Raw genomic sequence first — 27610 nt, 5'->3', positions numbered from 1 at the left:
CTCTCTCTGGTCTCCTCTCTCTCTCTCTGGTCTCCTCTCTCTCTTTCTGGTCTCCTCTCTCTCTTTCTGGTCTCCTCTCTCTCTCTGGTATCCTTCTCTCTCTCTCTCTGGTCTCCTCTCTCTCTCTCTCTGGTCTCCTTCTCTCTCTCTCTCTGGTCTCCTCTCTCTCTCTCTGGTCTCCTCTCTCTCTCTCTGGTCTCCTTCTCTCTCTCTCTCTGGTCTCCTCTCTCTCTCTCTGGTCTCCTTCTCTCTCTCTCTGGTCTCCTTCTCTCTCTCTCTGGTCTCCTTCTCTCTTGGTCTCTGGTCTCCTTCTCTCTCTCTGGTATCCTTCTCTCTCTCTCTGGTTCCTCCCTCCTCTCTCTGACAGGCACTTAGGGGATAGGGTGCCATTTGCAAGGCAGCTCCAGTTGTTGCAGCTAGGTTCTCTCTCTGGTATCCTTCTCTCTCTCTCTTGGTCTCCTGCTCTCTCTCGCTGGTCTCCTTCTCTCTCTCTTGGTCTCCTTCTCTCTCTCTCTCTGGTCTCGCTCTCTCTCTCTCTCTGGTCTTCCTCTCTCTCTCTGGTTCTCCTCTCTCTCTTTCTGGTCTCCTCTCTCTTTCTGGTCTCCTCTCTCTCTCTGGTATCCTTCTCTCTCTCTCTCTGGTCTCCTCTCTCTCTCTCTGGTCTGTCTCCTTCTCTCTCTCTCTCTGGTCTCCTCTCTCTCTCTCTGGTCTCCTTCTTCTCTCTCTCTGGTCTCTTCTCTCTCTCTGCTCTGGTCTCCCTCTTCTCTCTCTGGTCTCTTCTCTCTCTCTCTGGTCTCTTCTCTCTCTCTCTGGTCTCCCTTCTCTCTTGCTCTCTGGTCTCCTTCTCTCTCTCTGGTATCCTTCTCTCTCTCTCTGGTCTCCTCCTCTCTCTCTCTGGTCTCCTCCTCTCTCTCTGGTCTCCTTGTCTCTCTCTGGTCTCCTCATCCTCTCTCTCCTGGTCTCCTCTCTCTCTGGTCTCCTCCTCTCTCTCTGGTCTCCTCTCTCTCTCTCTCTCTCTGGTCTCCTCCTCTCTCTCTCTGGTCTCCTCCTCTCTCTCTCTCTGGTCTCCTCTCTCTCTCTGGTCTCCTCTCTCTCTCTGGTCTCCTTCTCTCTCTGGTCTCCTTCTCTCTCTGGTCTCCTTCTCTCTCTCTCTGGTCTCCTCTCTCTCTCTGGTCTCCTTTCTCTCTCTCTCTCTCTGGTCTCCTTCTCTCTCTCTCTGGTCTCCTTCTCTCTCTCTCTGGTCGGGGCTCAGATGTCAGACATGAAACGTTGCCACAGGAATGGCCTGGCAATGATCTGAGTGGGAGTCAGCTTTCTCTACCCAGCCCAAACACACGCTGTACTGCTCCCATCACAGCCACTTCACAGAGAGGGGATGGATGGATGGGAAGAGCGCTGGAGGGAAGGAGAGGGGGGGGGGGGGGAGATGCTGTCCCCAGCGACACCATCTGGTCCAAGATGCATTCTCCTCTAATGGAGGGCAGCTCAGCAATACCACCCTTCTCTGATCACAACCACTACAGAAGAACGTGGAAGAGAGGGAGACAGGACGCATAGATGAAGGGAAGAGGAATGAAAGACAAGAGGAGACAGTGGGGAGAAATATAGATGTAGGAAAGATATATAGAGAGAGAGGAGCAGAGAAAAGGAGAAATAATAGATGTATGACAGATAGAGGAGAGAGAGGAGGTAGAGAAAAGGAGAAAATATAGATGTAGGAAAGAGATATATATATATAGAGAGAGGAGACAGATAAAGGGGGGAAATATAGATTATGACAATAGAGAGAGAGAGGAGGTAGAGAAAAGGGGGGAAATATAGATGTATGACAGACGTAGAGAGAGAGAGAGAGAGAGGTAGGTAGAGAAAAGGGGGAAATATAGATGTATGACAGATAGAAGAGATAGAGAGAGGAGATCAGAGAAAAAGGGGGAAATATAGATGTATGACAGATAGAGAGAGAGAGAGGAGACAGAGAAAAGGGGGAATATAGATGTATGACAGATAGAGAGAGAGAGAGAGAGACAGAGAAAAGGGGGGAAATATGATGTATGACAGAGAGAGAGAGGAGAAGGAGACAGAGAAAAGGGGGGAAAGTGTGAGGAATAAAGTTCCTTCTCTCAACATCTGGTGTTGAGAAACATTCCAGAGAGATGGAGACAGCAACTCAATCCCAGCAGAGCAGGTCTGACAGAGACAAACTGGAAAGAAGTGGAGAAAAACAGACAGGTAGAGGGAGGAGAGAGAGAGAGAGAGGGACAGAGAGAGACAGAGAGAGACAGAGAGACAGAGAGAGAGACAGAGAGAGAGACAGAGAGAGAGAGAGACACACAGAGAGAGAGTGAGAGAGACAGAGAGAGAGAGAGAGAGAGAGAGAGAGAGAGAGACAGAGAGAGAGACAGAGAGAGACAGAGAGAGAGAGAGAGAGACACAGAGAGAGGTGAGAGAGAGACAGAGAGAGGCAGACAGACAGACAGAGAGCGAGAGAGACAGAGATAGAGAGAGAGAGGACAGAGAGAGAGGGAGAGAGACAGAGAGCGAGAGAGAGGATGAGCGAGAGAGAGGGAGAGAGGCACACAGGACAGAGGCACACAGACAGAGAGAGAGAGAGAGAGAGAGAGAGAGAGAGAGAGAGAGAGAGAGAGAGAGAGAGAAAACAGAGCCAAACAAGTGCAATCAGATCACCAAGCCCTCTAGACCCTGCTGCCCCCCCCCCTCCCTCCCTCCCTCCCTCCCTCTCCCCCTGGGCTAGGGACCTGTCGCCACATTACACCACAAGCTCATACCACAGAAGTACAAAGCGCAGGAAACCAAGCCGGTCATAACAACCCTGAGCATTAGACTACTATATTAGAACCTGGACCCAGAAGCACGACATTAAGACCAACCTGAGCCAACTACACTATCTACAACCATTAGACCACTGTGTTAGGTCCTCTACATTAAGACCAACTACACTATCTACAACCATTAGAACCACTGTGTTAGATCCCTACATTAAGACCAACTACACTATCTACAACCATTAGACCACTGTGTTAGATCCTCTACATTAAGACCAACTTGAGCCAACTACACTATCTACAACCATTAGACCACTATGTTAGATCCCCTACATTAAGACCAACCTGAGCCAACTACACTATCTACAACTATTAGACCACTATGTTAGATCCCTACATTAAGACCAACTACACTATCTACAACCATTAGACCACTATGTTAGATCCCCTACATTAAGACCAACTACACTATCTACAACCATTAGACCACTGTGTTAGATCCTCTACATTAAGACCAACTACACTATCTACAACGATTAGACCACTGTGTTAGATCCCCTACATTAAGACCAACTACACTATCTACAACCATTAGACCACTATGTTAGATCCCCTACATGAAGACCAACTACACTATCTACAACTATTAGACCACTATGTTAGATCCCCTACATTAAAACCAACCTGAGCCAACTACACTATCTACAACCATTAGACCACTATGTTAGATCCCCTACATTAAGACCAACTACACTATCTACAACCATTAGACCACTGTGTTAGATCCTCAACATTAAGACCAACCTGAGCCAACTACACTATCTACAACCATTAGACCACTATGTTAGATCCCCTACATTAAGACCAACTACACTATCTACAACCATTAGACCACTATGTTAGATCCCCTACATTAAGACCAACCTGAGCCAACTACACTATCTACAACCATTAGACCACTATGTTAGATCCTCTACATTGAGACCAACTACAATATCTACAACCATTAGACTACTATGTTAGATCCCCGACATTAAGACCAACCCGAGCCAACTACACGATCTACAACCATTAGACTACTATGTTAGATCCCCGACATTAAGACCAACCTGAGCCAACTACACTATCTACAACCATTAGACCACTATGTTAGATCCCCTACATTAAGACCAACTACACTATCTACAACCATTAGACCACTGTGTTAGATCCCCGACATTAGGTCCTGACTGTTTATCAGTCTCTATCTGCCCGTTGTGCCAGCTGACCATGCAGGATATGAACATGTGAGCCCAGAAAGCAGTAGAAACAGATGTGAGGTAGATAGAAGTCATATGACTCCTCAGTGTGGAAGAAATGACCAGTCTCTCTTGTCTGGACCTCCTCCCAACCAGGAGTCATGCAGGGTTGGCAGGTACACAGCATGATGAAAACACGCCTCTGTTTTGAGAGAGGCCCTCTCCGTTTGGCTGTAGCCCTCTGTACAGACAGACCAGGGTACTGTAGGGAAGGCAGTGGTTCGCTATGAAACCCTCCCCCCAAGTCAACTCACAGTCCCATGATACACCGGCTTCTTGTGGGAAGGGAACTGACAAATGTCAACATAGAAATGTCAGCGTAACGTAATATTACAAAACACAACACTGAGATTCAGACTTCAGTGGAAAGACAAATAAACCGAAGATTGAATATCAAAAATAGTTTATCTTGTAAATACAGATCTACAAAACGGAGATGTTTTCTCCAGCAGATGGCTGCATTCAGTACAGAACTACATCGTGACTACAGACACTAAGACAAAGAAAACCACTTCCTAGTCAGTCAATTAACAAACTGTCAGCTGAATGGCCAGTTGACTCTCTCTGACCTACCCACGTCTGAATAGTCAGGATATGGTGCACGCCTAATGCCATTGATTTAAAAAACTTAAAAGGGATAGGTCACCCAAATGACGACATTAGTTAGATGGTTCCTTTCCTTGAATGTAGTCTCTGGGCCAACCAGGAGAGTCTGTGATCCACTGTCTGGGCCAACCAGGAGAGTCTGTGATCCACTGTCTGGGTCAACCAGGAGAGTCTGTGATCCACTGTCTAAGCCAACCAGGAGAGTCTGTGATCCACTGTCTAGGCCAACCAGGAGAGTCTGTGATCCACTGTCTAGGCCAACCAGGAGAGTCTGTGATCCACTGTCTAGGCCAACCAGGAGAGTCTGTGATCCACTGTCTAGGCCAACCAGGAGAGTCTGTGATCCACTGTCTGGGTCAACCAGGAGAGTCTGTGATCCACTGTCTGGGCCAACATTAGCACTAAAGGGGAAGTTCAGGATTTTAGACCTTAATGATAGCTGGTACCTCAGTCTGAAAGTAGTCTGTGGACCAGGAAAAACTATCATCCATGGTTCAGTTGTCTGTCGTCAGCCACTACAAACTTCAGTTAACTTTAGCCAAAGAGTTTCCACACCCAGAGGTGCAACATCGCAAGACTTGTGAAACAGACCAAACAGACCAGGTTTGGGGTTCGAGAAGTCAATGAGAAGTTCATTTTCTATTTTTTTTCTCTAAATCTAAAGGCACAACCAAGACTGTAGACAATGTCTTAAATAGTTGAACATGTTATTACTCTGTTGTGAAAGTGACAAACTGACACGTTTTCATTGGTCAAAAACAACTTTATGTCAAAGGAGTGCCTAGACAGTTGGTGTGTGTATTGGTATTGATATGTAGGCTGTGTGCATTTCATTTTGAATTGATGTAGTTCTGTTCTTGTCTATTAATGTTCTGTATTATGTCATGTGTCCTGTTTTGTGTTGGACCCCAGGAAGAGTAGCTGCTGCTTTTGCAACAACTAATGGGGATCCTGATAAAATACCAACAAAAATACCAAGAATTTGACGGCCTGCAGAGGCCCAGTTCAGTGTGAGATGACCGTTACACCCCGATGATGTGTTTCTGCGCATGAGCTTCGATAGCCAACGTCGCCATGATATTGTCAACGGGAATTTCTACTGGAGAAGCAGTTTCATCTTCATAATGTACCGTCTTTGCTTTAGCCATACTGAACTTCCCCTTTAATGACCAAAGCAACAACAACAATAGGAGTGTATCTCACCAGACAGTGCTTTAGCCATACTGAACTTCCCCTTTAATGACCAAAGCAACAACAACAATAGGAGTGTATCTCACCAGACAGTGCTTTAGCCATACTGAACTTCCCCTTTAATGACCAAAGCAACAACAACAATAGGAGTGTATCTCACCAGACAGTGCTTTAGCCATATGAACTTCCCCTTTAATGACCAAAGCAACAACAACAATAGGAGTGTATCTCACCAGACAGTGCTTTAGCCATACTGAACTTCCCCTTTAACGACCAAAGCAACAACAACAATAGGAGTGTATCTCACCAGACAGTGCTTTAGCCATACTGAACTTCCCCTTTAATGACCAAAGCAACAACAACAATAGGAGTGTATCTCACCAGACAGTGCTTTAGCCATACTGAACTTCCCCTTTAACGACCAAAGCAACAACAACAATAGGAGTGTATCTCACCAGACAGTGCTTGTGGCTCCACCCCAGCCAAGGCTCCAGCTCCAGCCCCGGTCCTCTCTGTAACCAGCTCATACTGGAACGAGGTGATTCTCTTACTGATGTCTCTGTGAGGTATGGCCTCTATGAACAGAGACCCCTCCTGGATGCTGAAGCAGGTCACCTTCCCCTGGGCCTGGTCCTGCTCTCTCAGCAGCAGGCGCAGCTTCCCGGCCCGGTCCAGGTAGATGTTGGCCCCGTGGGAGTCCCTAGAGGGCTTGATGCAGACGGAGAGACGGGCGGCTGCCGGGGACAGGGTGTTGGGCCGCAGGTTGACGATGACGGCCCCTGTAGGGTAGAGCCAGTGGAGGGAACCCTGGGAACAACGTAGGTAGACCTGCTCCACATCACGGCTGTGGCCCTCATGGGTCAGACCACTGGAAGGGAAGGGGGGAGGGAGGTCAGTGTGGAAGGGGAGGTCAACCAACACGTCATACACAGAGACATGGTCACACTCCTAACACACGTGTGAAAGAATGATATATTTGGTCTGAAGTAAAACAGTTTATTTGGGGGGTGAGAGATGCCAACCATGAACCACTGTCTGTCACTGCCTGTACAACAGTCTGAAAGGGTCTGTATGTATAGAACAGAGATAATCAGTCGTTCTCCAGCCAAGGGCCGAGCAAAACAAATGAAATAGGCCTGGAACTTGGCAAAAGAACAGAAAACGTCAGCTTTCTTCTGGTGAAACCTTTTCTGAAATCCTGAGCAGCTTCAAAGGGAAATAGCAGCTCTTCACGTGATCCATGTCCTGCCTCCGATCAAACTCAACAGGTAGACTACAGACTGCAGCTCTGTGCTTCAAATGGAACCCTATTCCCTATATAAGGCTCTGGTCTAACGTAGTGCACTATGTAGGGAATAGGGCTCTGGTCTAATGTAGTGGACTATATAGGGAATAGGGCTCTGGTCTAAAGTAGTGCACTATGTAGGGAATAGGGCTCTGGTCTACAGTAGTGGACTATATAGGGAATAGGGCTCTGGTCTAACGTAGTGCACTATGTAGGGAATAGGGCTCTGGTCTAACGTATTGCACTATGTAGGGAATAGGGCTCTGGTCTAACGTAGTGCACTATGTAGGGAATAGGGCTCTGGTCTAAAGTAGTGCACTATGTAGGGAATAGGGCTCTGGTCTAAAGTAGTGCACTATGTAGGGAATAGGGCTCTGGTCTAAAGTAGTGCACTATGTAGGGAATAGGGCTCTGGTCTAAAGTAGTGGACTATATAGGGAATAGGGCTCTGGTCTAAAGTAGTGCACTATGTAGGGAATAGGGCTCTGGTCTAACGTAGTGCACTATGTAGGGAATAGGGCTCTGGTCTAACGTAGTGCACTATGTAGGGAATAGGGCTCTGGTCTAAAGTAGTGCACTATGTAGGGAATAGGGCTCTGGTCTAAAGTAGTGGACTATATAGGGAATAGGGCTCTGGTCTAAAATAGTGCACTATGTAGGGAATAGGGCTCTGGTCTAACGTAGTGCACTATGTAGGGAATAGGGCTCTGGTCTAAAGTAGTGCACTATGTAGGGAATAGGGCTCTGGTCTAACGTAGTGCACTATGTAGGGAATAGGGCTCTGGTCTAATGTAGTGGACTATATAGGGAATAGGGCTCTGGTCTAACGTAGTGCACTATGTAGGGAATAGGGCTCTGGTCTAAAGTAGTGCACTATGTAGGGAATAGGGCTCTGGTCTAACGTAGTGCACTATGTAGGGAATAGGGCTCTGGTCTAAAGTAGTGCACTATGTAGGGAATAGGGCTCTGGTCTACAGTAGTGGACTATATAGGGAATAGGGCTCTGGTCTAACGTAGTGCACTATGTAGGGAATAGGGCTCTGGTCTAAAGTAGTGCACTATGTAGGGAATAGGGCTCTGGTCTAAAGTAGTGCACTATGTAGGGAATAGGGCTCTGGTCTAAAGTAGTGCACTATGTAGGGAATAGGGCTCTGGTCTAAAGTAGTGGACTATATAGGGAATAGGGCTCTGGTCTAAAGTAGTGCACTATGTAGGGAATAGGGCTCTGGTCTAACGTAGTGCACTATGTAGGGAATAGGGCTCTGGTCTAAAGTAGTGCACTATGTAGGGAATAGGACTCTGGTCTAAAGTAGTGCACTATGTAGGGAATAGGGCTCTGGTCTAAAGTAGTGGACTATATAGGGAATAGGGCTCTGGTCTAAAGTAGTGCACTATGTAGGGAATAGGGCTCTGGTCTAACGTAGTGCACTATGTAGGGAATAGGGCTCTGGTCTAAAGTAGTGCACTATGTAGGGAATAGGGCTCTGGTCTAAAGTAGTGCACTATGTAGGGAATAGGGCTCTGGTCTACAGTAGTGGACTATATAGGGAATAGGGCTCTGGTCTAACGTAGTGCACTATGTAGGGAATAGGGCTCTGGTCTAACGTAGTGCACTATGTAGGGAATAGGGCTCTGGTCTAACGTAGTGCACTATGTAGGGAATAGGGCTCTGGTCTAAAGTTGTGCACTATGTAGGGAATAGGGCTCTGGTCTAACGTAGTGCACTATGTAGGGAATAGGGCTCTGGTCTAACGTAGTGCACTATGTAGGGAATAGGGCTCTGGTCTAACATAGTGCACTATGTAGGGAATAGGGCTCTGGTCTAAAGTAGTGCACTATGTAGGGAATAGAGGCCTGGTCTAAAGTAGTGCACTATGTAGGGAATAGATGAAGTGTGTGTGTTGCCAGGTGGTGGTGGTTTAATGCACTTAGACAAAGCGTTATGACTCCTGTGGCTCCGTGCGCTGCACACGGCCGGCAGCATGACCAGTCACGAGCCGCCCTGCCTCGACATGGCTCAACTGACCTCAGCCCCAACACACACGTCTTATGGCACATTGTTCCTTCTGGGCTCAGCGCTCTGGCAACACAGGACTGACTGCCTGGCAGGCTGCCTCAGGGTCGGAGAGAGGAGAGGGGGAGACTAGAGACAGAACTGGATGAAGGGAGAGGAGAGAGGGGAGGGGGAGTCTAGAGACAGAACTGGATGAAGAGAGAGGGGAGGGGGAGTCTAGAGACAGAACTGGATGAAGGGAGAGGAGAGAGGGGAGGGGGAGTCTAGAGACAGAACTGGATGAAGGGAGAGGAGAGAGGGGAGGGGAATCTAGAGACAGAACTGGATGAAGAGAGAGGGGAGGGGGAGTCTAGAGACAGAACTGGATGAAGGGAGAGGAGAGAGGGGAGGGGGAGTCTAGAGACAGAACTGGATGAAGGGAGAGGAGAGAGGGGAGGGGGAGTCTAGAGACAGAACTGGATGAAGGGAGAGGAGAGAGGGGAGGGGGAGTCTAGAGACAGAACTGGATGAAGGGAGAGGAGAGAGGGGAGGGGAATCTAGAGACAGAACTGGATGAAGAGAGAGGGGAGGGGGAGTCTAGAGACAGAACTGGATGAAGGGAGAGGAGAGAGGGGAGGGGGAGTCTAGAGACAGAACTGGATGAAGGGAGAGGAGAGAGGGGAGGGGGAGTCTAGAGACAGAACTGGATGAAGGGAGAGGGGAGGGGGAGTCTAGAGACAGAACTGGATGAAGGGAGAGGGGAGGGGGGGTCTAGAGACAGAACTGGATGAAGGGAGAGGAGAGGGACAGGCTACATCCCAAATTGCACCCTATTCCCTATATATAGTGCCATAGGCCCTGGTCAAAGGTAGTAAACTGTATAGGGAATAGGATGCCATTTTGGGCACAGTAGAGCTGACTTAGACAACCAACGGCAGCAACAGTAACCAGGCTGCCAGGAGCCTGTGCTGAATGCAGGTCAATCAGACAAACCTCCCCTTGCAGCCGGGACAAAGGGACTGGAAGAGACATGTCCAGGCAGCACTCTGGACAGGACTGACCCCAGACACACAGCACCACCTAACCACTCACTATACATACACACAGTGACAGTCAGTGTCGAAAATGGAACCCTGTTCGCTATTTAGTGCACTAGTCATGACCAGGGCCTATAACCCTATTCCCTATATAGTGCACTAGTCATGACCAGGGCCCACAGGGATCTCTATAGGGAATAGAGAACCATTTGGGATGCTAACACAGAATGTAATGCATAATTGTTGAAGTCCTATACTAGGCCCAAATCTGTCGCTCATATAATTTATAATCTGAAGTCCTATACTAGGCCCAAATCTGTCGCTCATATAATTTATAATCTGAAGTCCAATACTAGGCCCAAATCTGTCGCTCATATAATTTATAATCTGAAGTCCTAGACTAGGCCCAAATCTGTCACTCATATCATTCATAACCTGAAGTCCTAGACTTGGCCCAAATCTGTCGTTCATATAATTTATAATCTGAAGTCCTATACTAGGCCCAAATCTGTCCTTCATATAATTTATAATCTGAAGTCCTAGACTAGGTCCAAATCTGTCCTTCAAAGCAAAGCCAAGCTACAAGGCAGGAAACTAGCAGCATACTTCTATTACCATATGGGTGCCATGCCAACAGCAACAGGCTGGTGGTTTGATGTTCTTGGTAGGAATGACCCAATTTAAAATGAAAACGAGATGGTGAAATATGAATAAAGCCCATTGATGTGAGGACCAGAGGAGAGCACATGTTGGTCATCATGACCCGACCAGCCTCTCCTCTCCTCAACACATTCTCTTTAATTAACTCAGTTGAACTCTTCCACCGTCTCTAGTCTGCATGTAATTAGAAGAGATTAGCTGAGAGGTAATGAGCAACAGATTCCCTGGTACAGGCTCAGAGTAACTGTTTGTTAAGACTACTCCTCGGCTCAGAAGAGGAAACCACTTTCTCTTCATGCCACTGCACTTCACCCAATTGGATATTCACCCAATTTCACCCACAAGGTTTCATTTATTTATTTAACCAGGTAGGCCAGTTGAGAACAAGTTCTCATTTACATCTGCAACCTGGCCAAGATAAAGCAAAGCAGTGTGAGACACAAACAACACAGAGTTACACATAAACAAATGTACAGTCAATAACACAATAGAAGAGTCTATATACAGTGTATGCGAATGAAGTAAGATTAGGGAGGTAAGGCAATAAATAGGCCATAGTGGCAAAATAATGACAATTTAGCATTAACACTGGAGTGATAGATGTGCAGAAAATGAATGTGCAAGTAGAGATACTGGGGTGAAAAGGAGCAAAACAATAAATAACAATATGGGGATGAGGTAGTTGAGTGGGCTATTCATAGATGGGCTATGTACAGGTGCAATGATCTGTAAGCTGCTCTGACAGCTGATGCTTAAAGTTAGTGAGGGAGATATGAGTCTCCAGCATCAGTGATTTTTGCAATTCGTTCCAGTCATTGGCAGCAGAGAACTGGAAGGAAAGGCGGCCAAAGTAGGTGTTGGCTTTGGGGCTGACCAGTGAAATATACCTGCTGGAGCACGTGCTCCGTGTGGGTGTTGCTATGGTGACCAGTGAGCTGAGATAAGGCAGGGCTTTACCTAGCAAAGACTTATAGATGACCTGGAACTTGTGGTTTGGCGACGAATATGAAATGAGGGCCAGCCAACGAGAGCATACAGGTCGCAGTGGTGGGTAGTATATGGGGCTTTGGTGACAAAACGGATGGCACTGTGATAGACTGCATCCAATTTGCTGAGTAGTGTGTTGGAGGCTATTTTGTAAATGACATCGCCGAAGTCAAGGATCTGTAGGATAGTCAGTTTTACGAGGGTATGTATGGCAGCATGAATGAAGGATGCTTTTTGCGAAATAGGAAGCTGATTCTAGATTTAATTTTGGATTGGAGATGCTTGATGTGAGTCTGGAAGGAGAGTTTACAGTCTAACCAGACAACTAGGTATTTGTAGTTGTCCACATTTTCTAAGTCCGAACCATACAGAGTAGTGATGCTAGACCGGCGGGCAGGTGCGGGCAGCGATCGGTTGAATAGCATGCATTTAGTTTTACTTGCATTTAAGAGCAGTTGGAGGTCACGGAAGGAGAGTTGTATGGCATTGAAGCTTGTCTGGAGGTTTGTTAACACAGTGTCCAAAGAAGGGCCAGAAGTATACAGAATGGTGTCGTCTGCGTAGAGGTGGATCAGAGAATCACCAGCAGCAAGAGCGACATCATTGATGTATACAGAGAAAAGAGTCGGCCCGAGAATTGAACCCTGTGGCACCCCCATAGAGACTGCCAGAGGTCCGGACAACAGACCCTCTGATATAACATACTGAACTGTGTCTGAGAAATAGTCCTAACTGCCTGTGTATATTAGATGTATACAAGATGTTTTTGTGTTGGCCAAGGGCAGTCAGGTCTGGAGTGAACCACAGGCTATATCTGTTATTAATTCTACATTTTTTGAACGGGGCATGCTTATTTAAGATGGTGAGGAAAGCACTTTTAAAGAATAACCAGGCATCCTCTACTGAAGGAATGAGGTCAATATCCTTCCAGGATACCCGGGCCAGGTCGATTAGAAAGGCCTACTGACGGAATGAGGTCAATATCCTTCCAGGATACCCGGGCCAGGTCGATTAGAAAGGTCTACTGACGGAAGGAGGTCAATATCCTTCCAGGATACCCGGGCCAGGTCGATTAGAAAGGTCTACTGATGGAAGGAGGTCAATATCCTTCCAGGATACCCGGGCCAGGTCGATTAGAAAGGTCTGATTGCTGAAGTGCTTTATCGGAGCGTTTGACAGTGATGAAGGGTGGTCGTTTGACCGCAGACCCATCAAGGACACAAGCAATGATGCAGTGATCGCTGAGATCCTGGTTGAAGACAGCAGAGGTGTATTTAGAAGGCAGGTTGGTCAGGATGATATCTATGAGGGTGCCCGTGTTTACGGATTTAGGGTTGTACCTGGTAGGTTCCATGATAATTTTTGTGATATTGAGGGCATCTAGCTTAATTTGTAGGACGGCCGGGGTGTTAAGCATATCCCAGTTTAGGTCACCTAACAGTACAAACTCTGAAGACAAATGGCGGGTGGGGGGGCTGAGGGGGGTCTATAACAAGCAGCAACACTTGTTTCTGGAAAGGTGGATTTTTAAAAGTAGAAGCTGAAACTGTTTGGGCACAGACCTGGATATTAAGATAGAACTCTGCAGGCTAACTCCACCCTCTTTGGCAGTTCTATCTTGGCGGAAAATGTAGTTGGGGATGGACATTTCAGAATTTTCGGTGGCCTTCCTAAGCAAGGATTCAGACACGGCTAGGACATCAGGGTTGGCGGAGTGTGCTAAAGCATTGAAAAAAACGAACTAAGGGAGGAGGCTTTTGATGTTAATAACATGCATGAAACCAAGGCTTTTACGGTTACAGAAGTCAACAAATGATAGAGCCTGGGGAATAGATATAGTACTGGGGGCTACAGGGCCCGAGGAATAGATGTAGTACTGCTACAGGGCCTGGGGAATATATGTAGTACTGGGGGCTACAGGGCCTGGGGAATAGATGTAGTACTGCTACAGGGCCTGGGGGATAGATGTAGTACTGGGGGCTACAGGGCCTGGGGAATAGATGTAGTACTGGGGGCTACAGGGCCTGGGGAATAGATGTAGTACTGGGGGCTACGGGGCCTGTTGAATAGATGTAGTACTGCTACAGTGCCTGGGGAATAGATGTAGTACTGCTACAGGGCCTGGGGGATAGATGTAGTACTGGGGGCTACAGGGCCTGGGGAATAGATGTAGTACTGGGGGCTACAGAGCCCGGGGAATAGATGTAGTACTGGGGGCTACAGGGCCTGGGGAATAGATGTAGTACTGCTACAGGGCCTGGGGAATAGATATAGTACTGCTACAGGGCCTGGGGAATAGATGTAGTACTGCTACAGGGCCTGGAGAAAAGATGTAGTTCTGCTACATGGCCTGGGGAATAGATGTTGTACTGGGGGCTATGGGGCCTGGGGAATAGATGTAGTACTGGGGGCTACAGGGCCTGGGGAATATATGTAGTACTGGGGGCTACAGGGCCTGGGGAATAGATGTAGTACTGCTACAGGGCCTGGGGAATAGATGTAGTACTGCTACAGGGCCTGGGGAATATATGTATTACTTCTACAGGGCCTGGAGTATAGATGTAGTACTGCTACAGGGCCTGGAGAATATATGTAGTACTGCTACAGGGCCTGGGGAATAGATGTAGTACTGCTACAGGGCCTGGAGAATAGATGTAGTACTGCTACAGGGCCTGGGGAATAGATGTATTACTGGGGGCTACGGGGCCTGGGTTAACCTCTACATCACCAGAGGAACAGAGGAGGAGTAGGATGAGGGTACGGCTATAAGAACTGGTCGTCTAGTGCGTTGGGAACAGAGAATAAAAGGAGCAGATTTATGGCGTGGTAGAATATATTCAAGGCAGACAATGGTATGGTTGGATGTGAGTACTGTGGAGGTAAACCTATGCGTTGGGTGACGGTTTCGTCTCTGGAGGCATCAGTTAACCTAGGCGTAGTCTCCGCATGTGTGTGGAGTGGGACGAAAGAGCCATCTAAGGCATTTTGAGGGGGACTGAGGGCTCTACAGTGAAATAAAACAATAAAAACTAACCAAGACAGCAGTAGACAAGGCATATTGACATTAGAGAGAGGCATTAAGCAATCACAGGTGTTGAACAGGAGAGCTAAGACAACAACGGGTAAATGGTGGAGAATGGGCAGAGCTGGTCAGTTAGGTACATACAGGACCTGAGTTAGAGGCTGGGGCCAACAGGTAAATGGTGATGAATGGGCAGAGCTGGTCAGTTAGGTACGTACAGGACCTGAGTTAGAGGCTGGGGCCAACAGGTAAATGGTGATGAATGGGCAGAGCTGGTCAGTTAGGTACATACAGGACCTGAGTTAGAGGCTGGGGCCAACAGGTAAATGGTGATGAATGGGCAGAGCTGGTCAGTTAGGTACATACAGGACCTGAGTTAGAGGCTGGGGCCAACAGGTAAATGGTGATGAATGGGCAGAGCTGGTCAGTTAGGTACATACAGGACCTGAGTTAGAGGCTGGGGCCAACAGGTAAATGGTGATGAATGGGCAGAGCTGGTCAGTTAGGTACGTACAGGACCTGAGTTAGAGGCTGGGGCCAACAGGTAAATGGTGATGAATGGGCAGAGCTGGTCAGTTAGGTACATACAGGACCTGAGTTAGAGGCTGGGGCCAACAGGTAAATGGTGATGAATGGGCAGAGCTGGTCAGTTAGGTACATACAGGACCTGAGTTAGAGGCTGGGGCCAACAGGTAAATGGTGATGAATGGGCAGAGCTGGTCAGTTAGGTACATACAGGACCTGAGTTAGAGGCTGGGGCCAACAGGTAAATGGTGATGAATGGGCAGAGCTGGTCAGTTAGGTACATACAGGACCTGAGTTAGAGGCTGGGGCCAACAGGTAAATGGTGATGAATGGGCAGAGCTGGTCAGTTAGGTACGTACAGGACCTGAGTTAGAGGCTGGGGCCAACAGGTAAATGGTGATGAATGGGCAGAGCTGGTCAGTTAGGTACGTACAGGACCTGAGTTAGAGGCTGGGGCCAACAGGTAAATGGTGATGAATGGGCAGAGCTGGTCAGTTAGGTACATACAGGACCTGAGTTAGAGGCTGGGGCCGACAGGTAAATGGTGATGAATGAACAGAGCTGGTCAGTTAGGTACGTACAGGACCTGAGTTAGAGGCTGGGGCCAACAGGTAAATGGTGATGAATGGGCAGAGCTGGTCAGTTAGGTACATACAGGACCTGAGTTAGAGGCTGGGGCCAACAGGTAAATGGTGATGAATGGGCAGAGCTGGTCAGTTAGGTACATACAGGACCTGAGTTAGAGGCTGGGGCCAACAGGTAAATGGTGATGAATGGGCAGAGCTGGTCAGTTAGGTACATACAGGACCTGAGTTAGAGGCTGGGGCCAACAGGTAAATGGTGATGAATGGGCAGAGCTGGTCAGTTAGGTACGTACAGGACCTGAGTTAGAGGCTGGGGCCGACAGGTAAATGGTGATGAATGAACAGAGCTGGTCAGTTAGGTACGTACAGGACCTGAGTTAGAGGCTGGGGCCGACAGGTAAATGGTGATGAATGGGCAGAGCTGGTCAGTTAGGTACATACAGGACCTGAGTTAGAGGCTGGGGCCAACAGGTAAATGGTGATGAATGAACAGAGCTGGTCAGTTAGGTACGTACAGGACCTGAGTTAGAGGCTGGGGCCGACAGGTAAATGGTGATGAATGAACAGAGCTGGTCAGTTAGGTACATACAGGACCTGAGTTAGAGGCTGGGGCCAACAGGTAAATGGTGATGAATGAACAGAGCTGGTCAGTTAGGTACATACAGGACCTGAGTTAGAGGCTGGGGCCAACAGGTAAATGGTGATGAATGAACAGAGCTGGTCAGTTAGGTACGTACAGGACCTGAGTTAGAGGCTGGGGCCAACAGGTAAATGGTGATGAATGAACAGAGCTGGTCAGTTAGGTACGTACAGGACCTGAGTTAGAGGCTGGGGCCGACAGGTAAATGGTGATGAATGAACAGAGCTGGTCAGTTAGGTACATACAGGACCTGAGTTAGAGGCTGGGGCCGACAGGTAAATGGTGATGAATGGGCAGAGCTGGTCAGTTAGGTACGTACAGGACCTGAGTTAGAGGCTGGGGCCGACAGGTAAATGGTGATGAATGGGCAGAGCTGGTCAGTTAGGTACATACAGGACCTGAGTTAGAGGCTGGGGCCGACAGGTAAATGGTGATGAATGAACAGAGCTGGTCAGTTAGGTACGTACAGGACCTGAGTTAGAGGCTGGGGCCGACAGGTAAATGGTGATGAATGAACAGAGCTGGTCAGTTAGGTACGTACAGGACCTGAGTTAGAGTCTGGGGCCGACAGGTAAATGGTGATGAATGAACAGAGCTGGTCAGTTAGGTACGTACAGGACCTGAGTTAGAGGCTGGGGCCAACAGGTAAATGGTGATGAATGAACAGAGCTGGTCAGTTAGGTACATACAGGACCTGAGTTAGAGGCTGGGGCCGACAGGTAAATGGTGATGAATGAACAGAGCTGGTCAGTTAGGTACGTACAGGACCTGAGTTAGAGGCTGGGGCCGACAGGTAAATGGTGATGAATGAACAGAGCTGGTCAGTTAGGTACATACAGGACCTGAGTTAGAGGCTGGGGCCAACAGGTAAATGGTGATGAATGGGCAGAGCTGGTCAGTTAGGTACGTACAGGACCTGAGTTAGAGGCTGGGGCCGACAGGTAAACAAAATGAGGTAGTCTGTTAAATATGATTTATAACCCACTAGCTTGTATGTAATAGATTATTTATAACCCACTAGCTTGTATGTAATATATGATTTATAACCCACTAGCTTGTATGTAATAGATGCTTTATAACCCACTAGCTTGTATGTAATAGATGATTTATAACCCACTAGCTTGTATGTAATAGATGATTTATAACCCACTAGCTTGTATGTAATAGATGATTTATAACCCACTAGCTTGTATGTAATAGATGCTTTATAACCCACTAGCTTGTATGTAATAGATGATTTATAACCCACTAGCTTGTATGTAATAGATGATTTATACCCACTAGCTTGTATGTAATAGATGATTTATAACCCACTAGCTTGTATGTAATAGATGATTTATAACCCACTAGCTTGTATGTAATAGATGATTTATAACCCACTAGCTTGTATGTAATAGATGATTTATAACCCACTAGCTTGTATGTAATAGATGATTTATAACCCACTAGCTTGTATGTAATAGATGATTTATAACCCACTAGCTTGTATGTAATAGATGATTTATACCCCACTAGCTTGTATGTAATAGATGATTTATAACCCACTAGCTTGTATGTAATAGATGATTTATAACCCACTAGCTTGTATGTAATAGATGATTTATACCCACTAGCTTGTATGTAATAGATGATTATAACCCACTAGCTTGTATGTAATAGATGATTTATAACCCACTAGCTTGTATGTAATAGATGATTTATAACCCAACCCACTAGCTTGTCTGTAATAGATGATTTATAACCCACTAGCTTGTATGTAATAGATGATTTATAACCCACTAGCTTGTATGTAATAGATGATTTATAACCCACTAGCTTGTATGTAATAGATGATTTATAACCCACTAGCTTGTATGTAATAGATGATTTATAACCCACTAGCTTGTATGTAATAGATGCTTTATAACCCACTAGCTTGCATGTAATAGATGATTTATACCCCACTAGCTTGTATGTAATAGATGCTTTATAACCCACTAGCTTGTATGTAATAGATGATTTATAACCCACTAGCTTGTATGTAATAGATGATTTATACCCACTAGCTTGTATGTAATAGATGATTTATAACCCACTAGATTGTATGTAATAGATGATTTATACCCACTAGCTTGTATGTAATAGATGATTTATACCCACTAGCTTGTATGTAATAGATGATTTATAACCCACTAGCTTGTATGTAATAGATGATTTATAACCCACTAGCTTGTATGTAATAGATGATTTATAACCCACTAGCTTGTATGTAATAGATGATTTATAACCCACTAGCTTGTATGTAATAGATGATTTATAACCCACTAGCTTGTATGTAATAGATGATTTATACCCACTAGCTTGTATGTAATAGATGATTTATAACCCACTAGCTTGTATGTAATAGATGCTTTATAACCCACTAGCTTGTATGTAATAGATGATTTATACCCACTAGCTTGTATGTAATAGATGATTTATAACCCACTAGCTTGTATGTAATAGATGATTTATAACCCACTAGCTTGTATGTAATAGATGCTTTATAACCCACTAGCTTGTATGTAATAGATGATTTATACCCACTAGCTTGTATGTAATAGATGATTTATAACCCACTAGCTTGTATGTAATAGATGCTTTATACCCCACTAGCTTGTATGTAATAGATGATTTATAACCCACTAGCTTGTATGTAATAGATGCTTTATAACCCACTAGCTTGTATGTAATAGATGATTTATACCCCACTAGCTTGTATGTAATAGATGATTTATAACCCACTAGCTTGTATGTAATAGATGCTTTATAACCCACTAGCTTGTATGTAATAGATGATTTATAACCCACTAGCTTGTATGTAATAGATGATTTATACCCACTAGCTTGTATGTAATAGATGATTTATAACCCACTAGCTTGTATGTAATAGATGATTTATACCCACTAGCTTGTATGTAATAGATGATTTATAACCCACTAGCTTGTATGTAATAGATGCTTTATAACCCACTAGCTTGTATGTAATAGATGATTTATAACCCACTAGCTTGTATGTAATAGATGATTTATAACCCACTAGCTTGTATGTAATAGATGATTTATAACCCACTAGCTTGTATGTAATAGATGATTTATAACCCACTAGCTTGTATGTAATAGATGATTTATAACCCACTAGCTTGTATGTAATAGATGATTTATACCCCACTAGCTTGTATGTAATAGATGATTTATACCCACTAGCTTGTATGTAATAGATGATTTATAACCCACTAGCTTGTATGTAATAGATGATTTATAACCCACTAGCTTGTATGTAATAGATGATTTATAACCCACTAGCTTGTATGTAATAGATGATTTATAACCCACTAGCTTGTATGTAATAGATGATTTATAACCCACTAGCTTGTATGTAATAGATGATTTATAACCCACTAGCTTGTATGTAATAGATGATTTATAACCCACTAGCTTGTATGTAATAGATGCTTTATAACCCACTAGCTTGTATGTAATAGATGATTTATACCCCACTAGCTTGTATGTAATAGATGATTTATAACCCACTAGCTTGTATGTAATAGATGATGTATAACCCACTAGCTTGTATGTAATAGATGATTTATAACCCACTAGCTTGTATGTAATAGATGATTTATACCCCACTAGCTTGTATGTAATAGATGATTTATAACCCACTAGCTTGTATGTAATAGATGATTTATACCCCACTAGCTTGTATGTAATAGATGATTTATAACCCACTAGCTTGTATGTAATAGATGATTTATAACCCACTAGCTTGTATGTAATAGATGATTTATAACCCACTAGCTTGTATGTAATAGATGATTTATAACCCACTAGCTTGTATGTAATAGATGATTTATACCCCACTAGCTTGTATGTAATAGATGCTTTATAACCCACTAGCTTGTATGTAATAGATGATTTATAACCCACTAGCTTGTATGTAATATATGATTTATACCCACTAGCTTGTATGTAATAGATGATTTATAACCCACTAGCTTGTATGTAATAGATGATTTATAACCCACTAGCTTGTATGTAATAGATGATTTATACCCCACTAGCTTGTATGTAATAGATGCTTTATAACCCACTAGCTTGTATGTAATAGATGATTTATAACCCACTAGCTTGTATGTAATAGATGATTTATAACCCACTAGCTTGTATGTAATAGATGATTTATAACCCACTAGCTTGTATGTAATAGATGATTTATACCCACTAGCTTGTATGTAATAGATGATTTATAACCCACTAGCTTGTATGTAATAGATGCTTTATAACCCACTAGCTTGTATGTAATAGATGATTTATACCCACTAGCTTGTATGTAATAGATGATTTATAACCCACTAGCTTGTATGTAATAGATGATTTATAACCCACTAGCTTGTATGTAATAGATGCTTTATAACCCACTAGCTTGTATGTAATAGATGATTTATACCCACTAGCTTGTATGTAATAGATGATTTATAACCCACTAGCTTGTATGTAATAGATGCTTTATACCCCACTAGCTTGTATGTAATAGATGATTTATAACCCACTAGCTTGTATGTAATAGATGCTTTATAACCCACTAGCTTGTATGTAATAGATGATTTATACCCCACTAGCTTGTATGTAATAGATGATTTATAACCCACTAGCTTGTATGTAATAGATGCTTTATAACCCACTAGCTTGTATGTAATAGATGATTTATAACCCACTAGCTTGTATGTAATAGATGATTTATACCCACTAGCTTGTATGTAATAGATGATTTATAACCCACTAGCTTGTATGTAATAGATGATTTATACCCACTAGCTTGTATGTAATAGATGATTTATAACCCACTAGCTTGTATGTAATAGATGCTTTATAACCCACTAGCTTGTATGTAATAGATGATTTATAACCCACTAGCTTGTATGTAATAGATGATTTATAACCCACTAGCTTGTATGTAATAGATGATTTATAACCCACTAGCTTGTATGTAATAGATGATTTATAACCCACTAGCTTGTATGTAATAGATGATTTATAACCCACTAGCTTGTATGTAATAGATGATTTATAACCCACTAGCTTGTATGTAATAGATGCTTTATAACCCACTAGCTTGTATGTAATAGATGATTTATACCCCACTAGCTTGTATGTAATAGATGATTTATAACCCACTAGCTTGTATGTAATAGATGATGTATAACCCACTAGCTTGTATGTAATAGATGATTTATAACCCACTAGCTTGTATGTAATAGATGATTTATACCCCACTAGCTTGTATGTAATAGATGATTTATAACCCACTAGCTTGTATGTAATAGATGATTTATACCCCACTAGCTTGTATGTAATAGATGATTTATAACCCACTAGCTTGTATGTAATAGATGATTTATAACCCACTAGCTTGTATGTAATAGATGATTTATAACCCACTAGCTTGTATGTAATAGATGATTTATAACCCACTAGCTTGTATGTAATAGATGATTTATACCCCACTAGCTTGTATGTAATAGATGCTTTATAACCCACTAGCTTGTATGTAATAGATGATTTATAACCCACTAGCTTGTATGTAATAGATGATTTATAACCCACTAGCTTGTATGTAATAGATGATTTATACCCCACTAGCTTGTATGTAATAGATGCTTTATAACCCACTAGCTTGTATGTAATAGATGATTTATAACCCACTAGCTTGTATGTAATATATGATTTATACCCACTAGCTTGTATGTAATAGATGATTTATAACCCACTAGCTTGTATGTAATAGATGATTTATAACCCACTAGCTTGTATGTAATAGATGATTTATACCCCACTAGCTTGTATGTAATAGATGCTTTATAACCCACTAGCTTGTATGTAATAGATGATTTATAACCCACTAGCTTGTATGTAATAGATGATTTATAACCCACTAGCTTGTATGTAATAGATGCTTTATAACCCACTAGCTTGTATGTAATAGATGCTTTATAACCCACTAGCTTGTATGTAATAGATGATTTATAACCCACTAGCTTGTATGTAATAGATGATTTATAACCCACTAGCTTGTATGTAATAGATGATTTATAACCCACTAGCTTGTATGTAATAGATGATTTATAACCCACTAGCTTGTATGTAATAGATGATTTATAACCCACTAGCTTGTATGTATAGATGCTTTATAACCCACTAGCTTGTATGTAATAGATGATTTATACCCCACTAGCTTGTATGTAATAGATGATTTATAACCCACTAGCTTGTATGTAATAGATGATGTATAACCCACTAGCTTGTATGTAATAGATGATTTATAACCCACTAGCTTGTATGTAATAGATGATTTATACCCCACTAGCTTGTATGTAATAGATGATTTATAACCCACTAGCTTGTATGTAATAGATGATTTATACCCCACTAGCTTGTATGTAATAGATGATTTATAACCCACTAGCTTGTATGTAATAGATGATTTATAACCCACTAGCTTGTATGTAATAGATGATTTATAACCCACTAGCTTGTATGTAATAGATGATTTATAACCCACTAGCTTGTATGTAATAGATGATTTATAACCCACTAGCTTGTATGTAATAGATGATTTATACCCCACTAGCTTGTATGTAATAGATGCTTTATAACCCACTAGCTTGTATGTAATAGATGATTTATAACCCACTAGCTTGTATGTAATATATGATTTATACCCACTAGCTTGTATGTAATAGATGATTTATAACCCACTAGCTTGTATGTAATAGATGATTTATAACCCACTAGCTTGTATGTAATAGATGATTTATACCCCACTAGCTTGTATGTAATAGATGCTTTATAACCCACTAGCTTGTATGTAATAGATGATTTATAACCCACTAGCTTGTATGTAATAGATGATTTATAACCCACTAGCTTGTATGTAATAGATGATTTATAACCCACTAGCTTGTATGTAATAGATGATTTATACCCACTAGCTTGTATGTAATAGATGATTTATAACCCACTAGCTTGTATGTAATAGATGCTTTATAACCCACTAGCTTGTATGTAATAGATGATTTATACCCACTAGCTTGTATGTAATAGATGATTTATAACCCACTAGCTTGTATGTAATAGATGATTTATAACCCACTAGCTTGTATGTAATAGATGCTTTATAACCCACTAGCTTGTATGTAATAGATGATTTATACCCACTAGCTTGTATGTAATAGATGATTTATAACCCACTAGCTTGTATGTAATAGATGCTTTATACCCCACTAGCTTGTATGTAATAGATGATTTATAACCCACTAGCTTGTATGTAATAGATGCTTTATAACCCACTAGCTTGTATGTAATAGATGATTTATACCCCACTAGCTTGTATGTAATAGATGATTTATAACCCACTAGCTTGTATGTAATAGATGCTTTATAACCCACTAGCTTGTATGTAATAGATGATTTATAACCCACTAGCTTGTATGTAATAGATGATTTATACCCACTAGCTTGTATGTAATAGATGATTTATAACCCACTAGCTTGTATGTAATAGATGATTTATACCCACTAGCTTGTATGTAATAGATGATTTATAACCCACTAGCTTGTATGTAATAGATGCTTTATAACCCACTAGCTTGTATGTAATAGATGATTTATAACCCACTAGCTTGTATGTAATAGATGATTTATAACCCACTAGCTTGTATGTAATAGATGATTTATAACCCACTAGCTTGTATGTAATAGATGATTTATAACCCACTAGCTTGTATGTAATAGATGATTTATAACCCACTAGCTTGTATGTAATAGATGATTTATACCCCACTAGCTTGTATGTAATAGATGATTTATACCCACTAGCTTGTATGTAATAGATGATTTATAACCCACTAGCTTGTATGTAATAGATGATTTATAACCCACTAGCTTGTATGTAATAGATGATTTATAACCCACTAGCTTGTATGTAATAGATGATTTATAACCCACTAGCTTGTATGTAATAGATGATTTATAACCCACTAGCTTGTATGTAATAGATGATTTATAACCCACTAGCTTGTATGTAATAGATGCTTTATAACCCACTAGCTTGTATGTAATAGATGATTTATACCCCACTAGCTTGTATGTAATAGATGATTTATAACCCACTAGCTTGTATGTAATAGATGATTTATAACCCACTAGCTTGTATGTAATAGATGATTTATAACCCACTAGCTTGTATGTAATAGATGATTTATACCCCACTAGCTTGTATGTAATAGATGATTTATAACCCACTAGCTTGTATGTAATAGATGATTTATACCCCACTAGCTTGTATGTAATAGATGATTTATAACCCACTAGCTTGTATGTAATAGATGATTTATAACCCACTAGCTTGTATGTAATAGATGATTTATAACCCACTAGCTTGTATGTAATAGATGATTTATAACCCACTAGCTTGTATGTAATAGATGATTTATACCCCACTAGCTTGTATGTAATAGATGCTTTATAACCCACTAGCTTGTATGTAATAGATGATTTATAACCCACTAGCTTGTATGTAATAGATGATTTATACCCCACTAGCTTGTATGTAATAGATGCTTTATAACCCACTAGCTTGTATGTAATAGATGATTTATAACCCACTAGCTTGTATGTAATATATGATTTATACCCACTAGCTTGTATGTAATAGATGATTTATAACCCACTAGCTTGTATGTAATAGATGATTTATAACCCACTAGCTTGTATGTAATAGATGATTTATACCCCACTAGCTTGTATGTAATAGATGCTTTATAACCCACTAGCTTGTATGTAATAGATGATTTATAACCCACTAGCTTGTATGTAATAGATGATTTATAACCCACTAGCTTGTATGTAATAGATGCTTTATAACCCACTAGCTTGTATGTAATAGATGCTTTATAACCCACTAGCTTGTATGTAATAGATGATTTATAACCCACTAGCTTGTATGTAATAGATGATTTATAACCCACTAGCTTGTATGTAATAGATGATTTATAACCCACTAGCTTGTATGTAATAGATGCTTTATAACCCACTAGCTTGTATGTAATAGATGATTTACGATGACAAATAATGTTTTTACCTCCATAACATCAGCATTTATTTGTATTTATTTAACTAGGCAAGTCAGTTAAGAACTATTTCTTATTTACAATGACGGCCTACCACCAGCAGTAATTTAATACCTACATTGAGCATAATGTCATGTGTTGCTGCTTTGCTGGGTTGTTGTCTTAGGTCTCTCTTTATGTACTGTTGTGTTGTCTCTCTTATCGTGATGTGTGTTTTACCCTATATTTTCATTGAATTCATTTTAATTTTAATCCCAGCCCCCGTCCCCGCAGGAGGCATTTTGCCTTTTGGTAGGTCGTCATTGTAAGTAAGACTTTTTTCTTAACTGACTTGCCTAGTTAAATAAATAAGGTTAAATAAATAAAATATTTGAGGCATTCACGAAGTGTCAAACGTCATGAGGTGCCAAAATCAAGTACTAAAGCCTCTTACTATATCACTATTTAAGCCATGGTGTTTCTCCTAAAAAGAGTGACTCGAATTTTATAACAAGTGAAGGGAAGTAAGAACCGAAAGGGAAAAGTTGTGTGCTCAGTTGAGATGTATAAATGTATACAAGGTAGGCTGTTATAGACTGTTATAGACGCTGTTATAGACGTTGTGAGGAGCCACCTCAAACTGTACTTTTACTGATGCATCACTGTGTATGCATTTCAATTTTATCATTGAACTGTATCAACATTAAACGTGATCCTAAAAGTGTTATTAGAACGCTTCGGTTGAAAAAAAAAGGGTCCATTTCAGTTGAATATGAATGTTTTAAAATATAATTAGATTTTGTTTTAAAGTAATAATCTCAAAAACCATGATCATGTTGTGAACATAAAATAAAGAGAGATAAATCTCCGCGCTTGGAGTCCTTGACAGAAGTCGCATTCCACAGACCGGACTCAAGGTGATCATTCAGTAAGAGGGAAAGATTTGTGTAATTCACCTCTCAGGAGAGAATGGATAACTCATTCTCTATTTAGTTTATTACATCATCACAATCTCTTCACCAGTCGGCCTTGGATAAAAACACTGACGCATTCACCATTCTGTAACTTTAATTTCCACAAATCGAAGCATTCAAATCTAAATGGTAGCCTACAAATAGTTCGTCTGCACAGCTCCTTTTCAATTCGACCATTGTGAACAAGCAGTTCATGAAATAATGAAAGTTACAAAGAAGAATTCTCACCTGCCCTTCCAACTACATTGATCGCTGGAGTATTGAGAGAACGCTATTCGACACAGCAGGAGGACCGATAACAAGTATGCTAAAATCGGTGTCAGCATGTTTAATCCCACCGCTGTTGCTCCGAGCGCAACACTTTCCTTCTTCTCAACTAAAACAACCAAATCCACCCGCGTAACTCCAACGATATAACGTCCCCATCGGTTCTGGTCGCCTGTTGAAATGTCCTCGAATGTTCTTTTCTTCCCGTAAAAGCCAGTAGAACCGTGAAAAAAAGCGTTACTTCGGTAAGAACCATCCACCGTATCGTAAACTACAACGGACAGCGGCAGCTTGCATTCCTCTACTGGAAGTTCAGTGAGTGAATTTCTCCGAGGTCTTCTCACGTCACTCCCCTTCACCAAGCAGATCCGCACGCATGCGCAATGCCTTCTCGGCTAGATCTTGGAAGTATGTTTCTATAATGACAAAATCTCACCGAGGCTAGTATCTACTTACTAGGAATTGATAAATGATACATTACAAAGTCTACAGTCGAAATAGCCCACCGGTGAAAGTTTGGGTAAATTGACTGAGTAATCTGTGGTTCATTATCTCAAACTTTTCCTTTCCAAAAGTGCCCCTCATCATTCCAATTCTACTTGATATTTGTTGTCAGTCATTCGTTATGAT

The 27610-nt window shown here is 42.4% G+C and overlaps 1 protein-coding gene across 1 annotated transcript in view; it reads right to left on the bottom strand.

Moving 5' to 3' along the window:
• Positions 1 to 27309, bottom strand: part of LOC109886289 (meteorin-like protein) — a 31100-nt gene extending 3791 nt beyond the window's left edge. The window contains exons 1-2 of the mRNA XM_031814475.1: positions 26942 to 27309; positions 6334 to 6746 (exon numbers count right to left, since the gene is read on the bottom strand). Coding sequence (XP_031670335.1) covers positions 6334 to 6746; positions 26942 to 27039 — 511 coding nt within the window. The 5' untranslated portion in view covers positions 27040 to 27309. The remainder of the gene's footprint in view (positions 1 to 6333; positions 6747 to 26941) is intronic.
• Between the last annotated feature and the right edge of the window lie 301 nt (positions 27310 to 27610).

Source organism: Oncorhynchus kisutch, unplaced genomic scaffold, assembly GCF_002021735.2.
Source record: "Oncorhynchus kisutch isolate 150728-3 unplaced genomic scaffold, Okis_V2 Okis06b-Okis10b_hom, whole genome shotgun sequence".
NCBI classification, from domain to species: domain Eukaryota; kingdom Metazoa; phylum Chordata; class Actinopteri; order Salmoniformes; family Salmonidae; genus Oncorhynchus; species Oncorhynchus kisutch.
Note: the sequence above shows the minus strand (reverse complement) of the source record. Positions and strands in the feature narration are given on the sequence as shown.